Genomic DNA, 13,351 nt, shown 5'->3' on the forward strand with positions numbered 1-13,351 from the left:
TGACGGAACTGACGGCCACCCGAGGTCAACCTTCTCGCATGCATCCTGCAGCAGCATTTCAGCTCTTCTGCGACGGCTCTCGCTTCCCCCTTGGAGGCTATTCTTCCTCATTTTCTTTTTAGCAAATATTAAATGCAAGCATGTGTGTGTGTGTGTGTCACATAAGCACAGGCGTTGTACTCGCACCACCAGTCACCCTAGGCGCCAATCCCAGCTCCTGAGCTCAGGCACAGGCTGGGTGACGCTCCCTGTAATGGCCTCACGGGCTCCTAAACACGTGGTGCCCGGCAGGACCGCTGTTGGTGGCAGCAAGCACGGAATCACCATGCACAGCACTCTCTTTGGAAGACAGAGCTAAGAGCACAACGTCGTAGCAGGGAATCCATCGATGTCACACCACGGCAGTGACCACAGAGGCAGTGCTGAGGTGGTCTTGAAGAGGTGGACCACTCTGTCATCTCGTAATAGGAACTTGTGGGGCTGAGGTGGCTGACAGGTGTGTCCCTCAGGAACAGGGGGTCAAAGATCAGGAACTCTTTAAATTAGCTGCCCTTGAACTTCATGGATTGTGAACCGATCTTTGTTCCTACTCCCCTGCAAAGGAACCTAACTGCACACAAACACTGCAACGTGGCGGACCGTCCCCCTTCTTTAACTTGTATGAGCTCTGGCCACAACAGCAGGCAGCAAGAGCCTCGAGCAGGTCTTTCTGCTTATATGTCTTTCCCTACTCCCTCCCATCTGTTTTATACGATGCTGCCAGATCAAGCATCCTGAATCATTTCTCAGCTCAAACACTAGCCACGGTTCTCCACGGCCTGCAGACAAAAGCCAAAATCCCACGGCCCGGCCTTTGCGGCTTTCCACAGCAGGGTCTCAGTATGTGCCTGACGTTCACTGCCCCACTGTTTCTGACACGGGCTTTACATTGTGGGCAAGTTCCCCTTTGTTTTCCTGTCTCTTTGTCTTTGCTCATGTTATTACATCAGCCTCAATGCCCTTCCTTTTTCTGACCCTGACTGGCAAACTCCTTCCCACCACCATAGGACTGTCTCCATGCCACTGCTTTCCCTGTGGCTTCTCTCATCTCCATCGCTGACAAGCCTGAAGCCTCCTGTATCCTCCAGAGTGTCCCACACATCCCAGGCATGCAATGTTTACCCCTTTAATGATTTTGGGAAGTATACAATATAGGTTTTTACCCAAATCAGTTACGTGACACTGTCAATTCAGTTAAGAAAACAGGAAGACCATAACGTATCCATCAGTAACAGAAACAAACTGTTATCAAAGTTTTAAAATGATCTCTCCTTCCTAGGGAATAGGTCCTAGAGGTCTCTAGACCGAAATTCCCTCCTGCCAAAGCCTCCAGACAGCTGACAGCTGCCTTCTCACACCAGTTCCTCTTCAACGTCTCTGATTTACACACACACACACACACACACACACACACACACAGCAAGAAAGTCTCAGCTGAGGCCAATCTCTCTTTAACTGTTAGCACTTCTGATGATTTTTAGGCATTAGTACCAACACCTCCTTCTGAGGGACGAGACACGGAGGCAGAGAAGTTGGAGAACGGTGTGCTGAGGCCCCGTGGCAGAGCTCAGCAGGGGCAATGGTCCCTCACTTGCAGCCACCACAGAAGGAGATGTCAGGAAGAACAGGAAGTTGGTGAAACCCGTGCTGAGGCGACAGGATCCAGTAATGACCACAATGCATCGAATCCTCCGTCGGGAGGGAGAAGAGGATTTCTGGAGTCACCCAAACGCGTCTACCGGTGCTGCGGCTTACCGTTAATAAGGTACGGATGATTGCAGCACTTCCGTAGCTCCATCATAGTGTTTAAAAGGTTAGGGACGTTAGCTTGACCACCACCTTTGGAGAGAAACGTGAAATTCTTCTCAAGGATGGCTCGGTAATATTTCTTCTGAATGTTTGTTAGCTCAACTTCAATTATAGTTTCTTCTTTGGGGGCCAAGTTCTTTTCCACATCCTCCTTGAGACGTCGCAACATCATTGGCTTTAGAATAGCCTGGAGTTTTTGCACCTAAAAAAAGGACGTTAGGTCAATGCTTGGTTTCGTGATTCGCTTGCATATTCTAACATGAAAAATCAGAATTATCTTATTCACTTAGCATTGGTTTTTATTTGTCAAAGCCCAGTAAGAGCACGAAGGCACTAATCTCCCAGCTTTCATAACAGAAGTGCATGAAGGTTGAATGAGGCCATGTTAGATGGTCTATTTCAGCTGCCCGGGGGCCTGAACAGCCAGAAGGCCTGACAAGCACACGGTAGAAAAGAACCCAACTGATTCACCGAGCTTTCCCTTCTGTTTGTCTTAAGCCACAGGGATGATGAGGAAGAGGGAAGAGGTGACCTCATGGGACGTGGGAGTGCGAGGCTTCAGGTTCCTCCCACTCTGGAAAGAGCTAACAGAATGAGTAGGCCAGGAGTTCCCTACTCCCTGCGTAAATAAGCAAGCAGAGATGTCACTCTCTGATTCCCGTTTCTATTGACTGGCAATAGGATATACAGCAGATAAGATCATTTTTATCTTAAGAAAGCAAAAACCAAAACAAAACAGATTTCACTCTGAACTAAACTAGGAGGCTTCAGACAGTAAACTGTGGAGGGGCAGACATAAAGACCAAGACCACAAGCATACTGCAAGCATATCTATTTCAAAACCAGTATAATAATAAATATTCCCATAACTCTTAGGATGTATAAAATAACTACCTGCTTTTCATACAAACTTCATTTATTTCTCACAGAAATCTTTTGAAGTAGTTTAAATGAAAGTATGTAGACAAGAAAAGTAAGCAATGTGGCCAAGCATACACAGCTAAAAAATAAAGTTAGAATCCCAAAACTCTAGGAGGCAGATAACTACAAGTTCCCATGCCTTCTGACACAGTGCTCAGAAGTATACACAGCAGGAGCACCTGGGTGGCTCAGCCAGTTAAGCCTCTGCCTTCAGCTCAGGTCATGATCTCAGGGTCCTGGGATCAAGCCCTGCGTCAGACCCCCCGCTTAGCAGTGAGCCTGCTTCTCCCCAAATAACTAAAATCTTAAAGGAAAAAAAAAGTACACAAAGCAAAATCATCGACCTGAATAGCATGGCAGTCTCTGAAAATTGAACATGAACAGGTAAGTAACCTCTCCCAACAAATTCCAATTGCCCTTCCTGAGGGCAAAGAGACAAACAAGAAAACCTCCATAATGAAGACTTGGAATGTTCAAGGAAAGGAGATACAGAGCTCACTAGACTTGACTTTTCCTAAGAAGCTAAACAGCAATGCTTTGCCATTTCATGGGTTAATCTTCAGTTACATGACTAAAGTACAAAGTAGACGTGATGAGTACCTGTTCTTCTGTTTTCAGATCACCAAATTCTTGCATAAAGGTGGTTTCTGAAGGGAAGCGACTCGGTTCCAAGAAATGCAGCAAGCTGAAGAGCTCTTCCACAGTGTTCTGGAGCGGTGTCCCCGTCAGCAGCACTTTGTGTTCCTGCAGGTGCGCAAGGAAGGCAACTGAACAGAAAGTTTCCTAAAATGAAAGCCTCTCTCCTGGGACGCCTGGGACTCTCAGTCGGTCAAGTGCCCAACTCCTGATTTTGGCTTGGACTGTGATCTCGGGAATGTGGGTTCAGGACCCAGACGGACTTCGTGCTTAGAGAGGACTCTGCTTGAGAGTCTCGCCCTCTCCCTTCCCTCTCTGCCCTGATCGTGCACATGCTCTCTCTCAAATGAATGAAATGTTTAAAAATAAATAAATAAAACCAAAACCTCTCTCTAGATATCCATTTTCCCACATCTCATGAATGCTCACTCAGCATCCACCATTCGTAAAGGTAGAGGGCACAAAGGCAGAGACATAGAAAATCACGGACCCTGCTTCAGACAGATGCACGGCGTGGGCCCTCTAGAACGCGGCAGACCCCATAAACACGCCACACCATTTCATTTCTTCCTGGGGTTATTAGGCCAACATTTTAGTGCCATGGCTTTGCAAGTCTCCTGGGTCCCAATGCTTTTCTCTCCACCAAAGTTTTTTTCCTAAAGTCCCTAGACTCCGAGAAAGCTCACATGATTCTTTCTGTTCTCTCCATCAACAGCGCTCTCTTCTCCCCATCTGCTTCCTGCATGACTCACTTTGGAGACAAAAGAAGTTCTTCTACATGCAACAGCATATGAAAAACTATTTTGTTCTGCAAAAATTTCAAACTAGCGAAGAGGTCAGCTTGGTTTTAAATACCACAATCACTTTTTTTTTTTTTTTTTAAAGCAGATGCTATTTCTAACTTTGTTTCTTTGAACCAAGTTAGGTTATTTCTTTAAGATAATTCTTCCTGTTTACGAGCTCTTGCTCCAGCTTTCCTTATGCATCTGTATCCTCGTCTTTGTATTTTTTTTAATCCAACACAGAGGAGCTATTTCTCAGTGACCAGTTTTAACAATGGTGAGTTTATTAATCTTAAGGATCTTATTATTTAGTATTTTGTTTGGCCACTTGATCATAGTACAGCAAATAAAACTACTTAGAAAGTGACCCTACCTTCTAGTAGTTTCAAATTATTTGGACTTAACGTGCAACCTGACAAGACCTGGTTGCCGAGAATATATGCTCAGTAAATACGAGATAAGTGATGTAAGGAGGTTAAGAACACACTCATTTTTGTAATATCCACCATGTCTTATATGTCAAGGAAGTTCTCTGAAAGTAAGGTAAAGCAGTTCAGTTTGCTCTTCTTTCTCTTCTCCCTTTTGAATAAAGAGGTCTCTCAGGAAGATACACAGACCAACGTCATCTTCAGACTCACTAAATTCATAAAGAGTAAGGAGTCTGCAAATCAGTTCAAGATTTTCTAATATAGGTGCATGGATGGCTCAGTCAGTTAAGTGTCCAATTCTAGATTTCAGCTCAGGTCATGATCTTAGGGTTGTGAGATCCAGGCCTGCATCGGGCTCCATGCTGGCTGTGGAGTTGCTTAAGATTCTTCCTCTCCCTCTTCCTCTGCACCCACCCCCCTCCCAAAAAAAAAAAAAGATGATATTCTAATATATAACCATACTGGTGGGTAACATGGGCCACAGTCTCTGACATACTTTGGTTCTAAATTACCTTATCGAAGAATTTTTTTAAACTGTCACAGACTCAGGAAAGAGCTATATTGATACTAAAGACTATCTCCCAATTTTCTCTTATCTCTTATGATTGAATTAAATCCTTAACCTCTAAACAAATACTTCAGAAAAAAACCTTTTTAAATTACTCATTTCAAAATAAGTGTATCTGAAAAAAGGAAAGGGGTTCTTTTTTTTTAAGTTGAACAGGGGGCTTAAAGTCACAATTCCGAGATTAAGACCTGAGCAGAGATCAAGAGCTGGCCACAACCAACTGAGCCACCCAGGCGCCCTGAGAGGGACTCCTTTTTTATGCTGCTTTCCCTCAAGGGCTGTTGAAAGTCAGTTATCCCAAACGATTACACAGAAGACATTTTTATAAGGTTACATATGAGTAGTGGAATAAAACCAGGTTTCTGTTTGAAAGTGACTGTGGAATAACACGTGGGGAATACCCAGAGTGTCACGCAACATCATGTAAGAGACTCGGGCCAGCAAGCTTATCACCTCCAAGCTCAACTATGTCAGCAAATATGCTTTTGGCTTGAAAACATTACCATTCTTTTTAGCTCTTCTGGAGTGATGACCATTTAATTTCATTTCAGCAGACTCCTTAATCTGTATGAGACCTCCTGACAATGACGAGATGATAGAATCAATGAAGAACTCCTACCACCTCCAGAGAATCCCCTCCTTGTCACCGAGGGACAGGGAGACGGCTTTTCTTTCTGGAGCTCCTGTGGAGGATGGTGGAGACCATAATTGTCCCTCTAACAGATCATCTTCACAAGCATTTCCTTTGTGATGGGAGAGCTGAAAACACTCACTGGCCCTCTCTTTCTGAGAATGCACTTAGAACATGACCCTCCTCAAGCCCATCTTCATCCTCACTGAGTCCTGGTGCGGGAAACAGCAGTCCCCTCTGACCTCCTCTGTAGCTGGTAAACTTACTGGTTGTTATTCTTGCCGTGATTAATTCCAGGAAAGAAGAATAAGAAATTGTCAGTGTATAAGTTCTCATGGTGTTTACTGTAAGTAAGGACTTAAAGGCCAACCAATGAGTTCTTCAGAACTAGACAAATACAACTGCATTCTAATTCGAAACAACCATACTGTGTTCCATCTTGAAAACATCTCCTCTAAGATAATGATTCTTGATCATCAGAAAAACTATTATTTTGTTCATCTGCTTATCATAGGTTCCCAGTGGGTGAGCCAAGAATCAGTTAGAGGTATGCAAGTCCTTGAGGCAGCCAGCAGGGCTGAGAGTCAGGATCCCAGGGCCGGTCACCTGCGGCCGTGGGCAGCATTCTCAGCTTGCCCCACGAGGACATACTGTCATGTACACACAGAACATTACCACTTTCCAGATGTGCCATTATGTGAAAAAAAAGTTAGGGAACACTACAGTATGTAACAGAAAAATTATCTGGGTAAGAGATTCTATCCATTAATGAAGGCTTACTAATAAACAACAGAAAATCACTTCGCATCTTCCAATGACCATCAGACCGTATGATGTTGAAGCATTTAACTCATCCATATGCACCAATGGAGGATAGTTTGCAGTTAGAATCGACTCCCTGGGAGCACAGAAACTAATAATAGGAAACAACTTAGATAAGCTTAGGTAACTATTTAAGCCTTCAGAAAATAGTACTGTCTTTTCTGCGGACCGCTGTGAAGAAGGGTCCCTACTCGGGTAGACATAGAGTATCTCACCAACGCCCACATTTGCCTGCAAGCGCAAGGCTTGGGTGCTGCCCACAGAGACCAAATACAGTCGCAGTGTTTCTCTTCTCCGCATGCTCACCTGTGTCTTCAAGACCAGTCAGTGACTCTAAGTGCTCTCCTTTCTGTTGTGGACTGGTCACCAATATAAACTGATTTGAGAAAGGTCTTAGGATGGGAAATCCCATCCTTAGCAGAATAATTCAGTCAGACTTTTTCCCTTTAAATAAAACTAGATTTTGTTTTTAATTAAAAGAATCGCTGGCTAATGAATAAAAGAAATTGCTTCAAAGAACCAGTGGCAACAGAAAGCTTTTAAGTGTTCTTTTCGGTGGCACTCGTCTTCAGTAAAAAAATTGATAGCCACGAACGTATAGAATGTTCTTCCCATCTCAAACTCTCAATTAACAAGAGATCAAATTAATCTACAGACATCAACATCAAAGAGATTTTAAAAATCTTTTGCACTTTTTTAAAAACTCAGCAAAACATCCAAGACATACTGAATGACAGTAACATTGCTTTTAAAATGTACATTAAAAATGAAAACAAGTGATCAAAACCCACCTTGCGAACTACAGAGAACAAAGAAGTCTGAGGATGACTGAAGTCATTTCTGCCAGGAAACCAAACACACAGAAGCACGGGACAGAAAATCAATCAAATCCTACCACCTCTACATTATCCCATAACACTCCTACCGAAAACAATCCAGAAAAATCTTATCAGGAAAACCTGACCACCTCTTAGGAAGCAGGGAGAGGATGGGTGAGTGTGGCATAAAACTCCAGATCAAATTCAAGGTCTTAAAATGCCCCAAACTTCTACGCGTCTCTCTGAACTTGACCAATGCCAGGTATTAACTCGTGCAAAAAACTTGCACCTACAAGTTCTACTGGATCCAATGTGTCAAAACTATTGAGCCCTAGAATATAACTTCATTATAACCATTGGGACAAAGCCTGGCCTACCAGTTTATGAAATGGCAATATTTATTAATAAAAGGCAAAAGCAAATATTTGAAACTCACTTCAGAGAAAGCATCCTGACTATCCCCTACTGTAACTGCACAGTCACCAGCCAACAACATAAGAATCAAGAATGGCAGCAACTTTTGAGTAACTAAAAGCTCGGGAGGATGTATCACCATATTGGACAGGCTTTGCAAACACCCTCCACAGGTATCAGTCACATTCAGAGCAGTGGGAACACTGAGTCAGTAACGATTCTATGCAGGTTCAATGGAGTCATCAAGACGATCACTGACCAAGTCCATCATCTTCAGCCCCTCCAGCAGCTTGCAGTTCCTATTCTTCAGCCTGTGGGCTTCATCAATGACTACACAGCGCCATGGAATATTCCGCAGCTCAGGACAATCCGTCAAAATCATCTCAAATGTAGTGATGATGGCATGAAACTTATAGGACCCCTTTATCACTCGACCCTATGAGAACAGTTCTAAATTATTATTTAGAATTAGAGATTACATTAACTTTGATTAATAAATAGCATAAAACAGATGTATTTATCTTTTGGGGACATCTTTATTTTACGTAACACCTGTATTTTGTTTTTCAGGTGTTTGCAGGGGAGCTTTAAAAACTTTTTCCTTTATAAAGAAATCTGAACTTTGTTAGTAAAATTTCCTACCTAATTTCCCTACAGATCCTATGTAATAAAGTGCCACGAAGTGTGGTCATTCCAGTTACAGCCTACAGACCCCAAAGAGGTGAAAAGCCAAGGGGATTAAGTACTAAGGTAGCTTTTAAAAACTTTACTACTGTTTTAAACCTTTTTTTTTTTCTTGTAACTTAATTTTGACTATTGAAGTGCTAAAATGAAAAAAAAATTCACTTAGGGTAGAACTTTTAACTATCTCTCAAATGTAGAGATAAATACTAAAACAGATTTCAATATTTTTCTCCTTGAAGTATTTAACTGTAGATTTTTATACTTAAAGCAAACCTATAAAACAAAACTCTGTCCTATTTCCAGTAATATGACTTCTCCTTACCACCTACAGCTTAAAACTATGTTAGTAGATACTATTCTCCCTTGTCATTTACAATGCTTTACTGTTGGTATCCTAGAATAACTGTATACAGGCAATAAGAATAAGTAAAAAATTGTACCAAGTGCTCCTAAGAGGGCAGAAGCTCTCCCCTTTGGGTGTATTTCACTCAACATTGCATGCCTAGTAATTTTTACTTCTAGTAATAGTTTAACAAAATATTCTTTCCACTTATATTTAGTAACACCGTTTTTTGTTTAGCTCTTCTTAGGCTTGCAAAATAAAACCAATTAGCATATCAAAACATTAAATGATAAATATTTCATTTATTCTGATCGGATAATCTGAATGACCAAAGCTATAAAAATTAGCTATACTTAAAAGATGTGAAAATATAACACAATTGGGTAAGAAATCTAGAGCAAATTTCTCAATTTTGTAAAATCTAGACCTTCCCCCAAAATGTCACAGACCATTTTACTATCCAGTACCTTGAAATGTACATAATAGTCATAAAGAATACCACTTGTGACGTTTTACCTGGGGATCTTTGAAGTACATTTCATACAACTGAATGGTCCGACGACTAGCTTGACTCCCATGATACACAACCACGTTCAACTCTGTCCAGGTACGGAACTCCCTTTCCCAGTTGGGGATTGTGGACAATGGGGCAATTACTAAAAAAGGGCCATGGATTCCTTTCAAATATATCTCATAGAGAAATGTAATGGACTGGATAGTTTTTCCCAAACCCATTTCATCTGCTAAAATGCAGTTTCGCCTTTGGGAAGGAAATAAAACATGAACAGTTTAGTAAGCACAGATATTAGAAACTGCTTTCTTTTCACAAAATATATACTACTATAATCACAAATGCATATCTCAAATGTTCTCTTAGTTCAACCAAATACATTTCTTTTTCAACAAAATCCTCTAAGGCATAAAAATCATTTCTACATACTTCTATTAATATCTTTACATTAATGTTTGTCAGATAAATATGAAGCATACTTCCAATCCTGGCTGTTTTTCATAATTCTTTTTAGACATTAAAGTGTGACATTACTTGATCAATATTTTCAGTGACTATAGGAGAGAACTAAAGGAGAACAGCTACAGGCCTTCTTACAGGTGAAGAAAAACGTGCTGTACATACATGTTGTACCAATTGAAAAGTAGCCAGTTTACTCCCTCCAACTGGTATTCCCTGAGTTTGTTATTGTTTTTGTACTCCCTGGAACTCTCCGATTTCTTCCAATCATCAGCAGGAGGTCGCTCCTGTTTCAAATATAGTAAATCCCATTAGTGGTTTCTCCAAGGTCACACCACACTAGGCTATTTTCAAATTAAATCCTTCACCGTTAGCCAAGTCTTACCACACGCTCTGTTTCTGGCTCCCTGGACATTAGTTTCTCAAACTCTTCGATCTTCGCTTGATCTATGTCCTGCCTTAGCTCCCAAGTGCTGTCTTCGTATGGCAGGGAGCACCACTTCACCAGGTAGTGAGTCACCGGCTGGGCCAGGTTGGAATAAATTAGAATTGGATTCATTGGACTGAAACACACACACACACACACACACACACATACACACACACCTACTTCCTGATAGATACTACACCCCAGCAACAGTGAGAGTGAGTTGGGAGGAGTTTATTTTAAAACTGTGACCATAACACAGTCATCCCTAGTTAATCGTAACAAGCGTAAACTGGAAATAATATTACTGGGTATCATCAGAACCAGCTAATTTTTATCTAATTCACTGCTATGTTGAAAAGCCAAAAAATATGAAGAAATGGCCAGGAAATAACACAGCTGAATTTTAAGCCTTATTCTTATCTGTGCAAAATCATTTATCAGGTGTCTGATTCAGACGTATATGGTAAATAACCATAGTATATTTATATTACTGGCTGGTTTCTTAAGGAATGAGAAACAAGCTTATTACCATCTCTGCCTTTTTCTTAAAGAGATAAATATTACTTGTGTTCAATCACATTAGAATACAGTATTTGAGGGGCGCCTGGCAGGCTCCGTCGGAAGAGCAGGTAACTCTTGATCTTGGGGGTGTCAGTTTGGGCCCCATGTTGGCTGTAGAGATTACATCATTGAAACTTTAAAAAACAAATAAATAAATAATAAAGTGAGCTCTTATAGACTGGAGAACAAAATATTTTGGGTAATGCAGATCAACAGGATCTCCTTTGTCTTTCTTCTAGAAAATACTTGGGTTGTCAAGCATTCACTTCAAGACTAAGGTACTCTGACCTGGTAGTGATGTTAACAACATTCACTGTACTACAAAAATATGCGATAAAACAATTTTCTTTTAAGTACAGCCAAGTAAAGCTAGAAAAGTAAACATCACATTACAGACATGGTCCTTAAAACATCATGGACTTCATGACACAGAGTTTGGGGGAAAAAAAAGGAAGCTCACTGCAGACTCTCACTAGATAAGCAGGATCTAAACATTTTATATAAAACTAACTTTACTTGAAGAAGCCAGGAATGACAGAACTCATGGTGGGTGCATACATCATTACTGAGACAATAAGCTCAGGCACTGGACAAGTCCTCACTCTTACGGCCCTAATCAACCGTCCTTTACAACCTCACAGAGTTTTGCAAAGCAACATGAGAAATGCCAAGATCTCATAAAGAGAATTATTTTACATTGTCCTCTGTCCAGTACATTAATGAGGTTCATCAGCTTCACTAAGGATGTACAATGTTAAGTAACATTAAATTCCATTTGGCTACATCTTAGAGTACTCTTAATTATGTATGGGAAATCTGCGCTTCATTCTTGGTTTATAGTAAACCGTACTGAATTCTTTACTGATCACATTCTGAAATCATCTAAAACGCCGATGTATTTGCTTCATATTGAAAATTGATTTCTTTTAAAAAGCTCTCACACTAAACAAAGAACACATTTAGCACTATTAGGTCATAAAGCTAACAGTCAATAAGTTTCAGTTAAATTTAGACCAACTGTGTCACGATCCAAGGCTCTGACCAGGACGAGATCTAGGATTCTATAATCACTCTCTGTAAACACACATAAGCCGTCTGAGTCACTGCCCCCTAATACAAATGATCTTCTGTTACCTCTCCCCGCTCATCTGTGCTACGTGCAAAGTCCATTATCCGGTCAACCTCCACATAATCTGGATTAAAAAGCTCATCTTCAATCTGCACCAAAGGACAAAAAAGTTAAAATGTTTATTTAATTCCTGAGAGTAAACGTTATTTCACCTTTCGCCAGACAATAATATTGTGGGCCACAGCAAAATAAAACTGATATTTGGCAAATTCTATTATATTAATTGAAATGCTACAATTTAGCAAAATCATTCCCCATGAGGAAATCAGACTTCTCAGACTTTGTTAACTGGGTCTTTTAATTACTGTGTGAAACCTTTTTACTGTGAGAGAATGTTTAAGAATATTTTAAATGAAGTGTGAAATTACAATTCACTAATGAGCAATCCAAAAGGCTTATGGCATGCAATGCATTTAGCATTCTCGAAACTATGCTTGCAATAAAGACTCGGAGCCATGCACAGTAAGTGCGATTGGAGTCTCATAACTACTGGAGTTGTCTGAGGCCTTATAGCATCATTTACAGAATGCTATTCCAAAGCTAAAAACACTGAAACCAGTGAATTTCCTATTTTAGTGTGAACAGTTTAGTGTGTCTGGTCGTCTTTGCCTATCAATATTAGTACCTCATTTGAATTTAGTCTTATTGTTAATCTAAGCATTCTAATGATTTATTTGCACTGAAAATAGAGCATCTGGCTAAAAATATTAAGGCTAAAGAAATGAGGCTTAAATAATTGGGTTATTTAGTCAACGCGTTAACAATCTTTACAAAAGTAAAGTAATACTAACTTGCTTGCAAGTTATCGCCTATAAAAGAATAAAATAACAGAATATGGCTCAAAGAGAAATTACAGACTATGCCATACTTTAAAGAAGTCAGAGTCAGGCCAGTCAGAAAACAGAAGACATATTCATCAGTACCATAACTGCAACTAAAAGGCTTTTGCAAGACATATTAGAAGTCACTTAGACACTGTTCATATCCTCTAAATTATAGGTCGAAAAGATAAGCTTTTCGGTCACAGTCGGCTCAAGGATAGCAAACATTCTCTGGGCTACTGTGTCCATTTAAAACATCTGGTTTGGGTCCTTTGAACTCTGAATTATGAAAAAAAGAATCAGAAATACAAAAATGTGTTTCAAATGCCTCGGGCCCTTACACAGCGTTGATTAGTAAGGCAAAAAATTCATTGAAATGTTCAGTTCATTTAAAATGTTAATGTATTAATGCACTGGCTTTGTCAAAAGCTTCTAGGTTCAGGCACACAACATGTATGCATTATTCATATACAGCATGAACACTGAAAACTTTCCATAAACTAGGTTTTGATGATAAAAGCTCCTTTTAAGACACCTTTTTCTTA

At 40.5% G+C, this 13,351-nt stretch overlaps 1 protein-coding gene across 9 annotated transcripts in view; it reads right to left on the reverse strand.

The window, feature by feature from the left end:
- Positions 1-13,351, reverse strand: part of CHD7 (chromodomain helicase DNA binding protein 7) — a 189,970-nt gene that overhangs the window by 35,491 nt on the left and 141,128 nt on the right. For all 9 annotated transcript variants that reach the window (XM_047724434.1, XM_047724432.1, XM_047724425.1 and 6 more), the window contains 7 exons: positions 11,991-12,074; positions 10,251-10,388; positions 10,031-10,152; positions 9,412-9,655; positions 8,128-8,304; positions 3,370-3,513; positions 1,795-2,050 (listed from right to left, as the gene is read on the reverse strand). In XM_047724434.1, coding sequence (XP_047580390.1) covers positions 1,795-2,050; positions 3,370-3,513; positions 8,128-8,304; positions 9,412-9,655; positions 10,031-10,152; positions 10,251-10,388; positions 11,991-12,074 — 1,165 coding nt within the window. The remainder of the gene's footprint in view (positions 1-1,794; positions 2,051-3,369; positions 3,514-8,127; positions 8,305-9,411; positions 9,656-10,030; positions 10,153-10,250; positions 10,389-11,990; positions 12,075-13,351) is intronic.

The sequence above is a fragment of the Lutra lutra genome, chromosome 4, assembly GCF_902655055.1.
Source record: "Lutra lutra chromosome 4, mLutLut1.2, whole genome shotgun sequence".
Classification (NCBI taxonomy): Eukaryota; Metazoa; Chordata; class Mammalia; order Carnivora; family Mustelidae; genus Lutra; species Lutra lutra.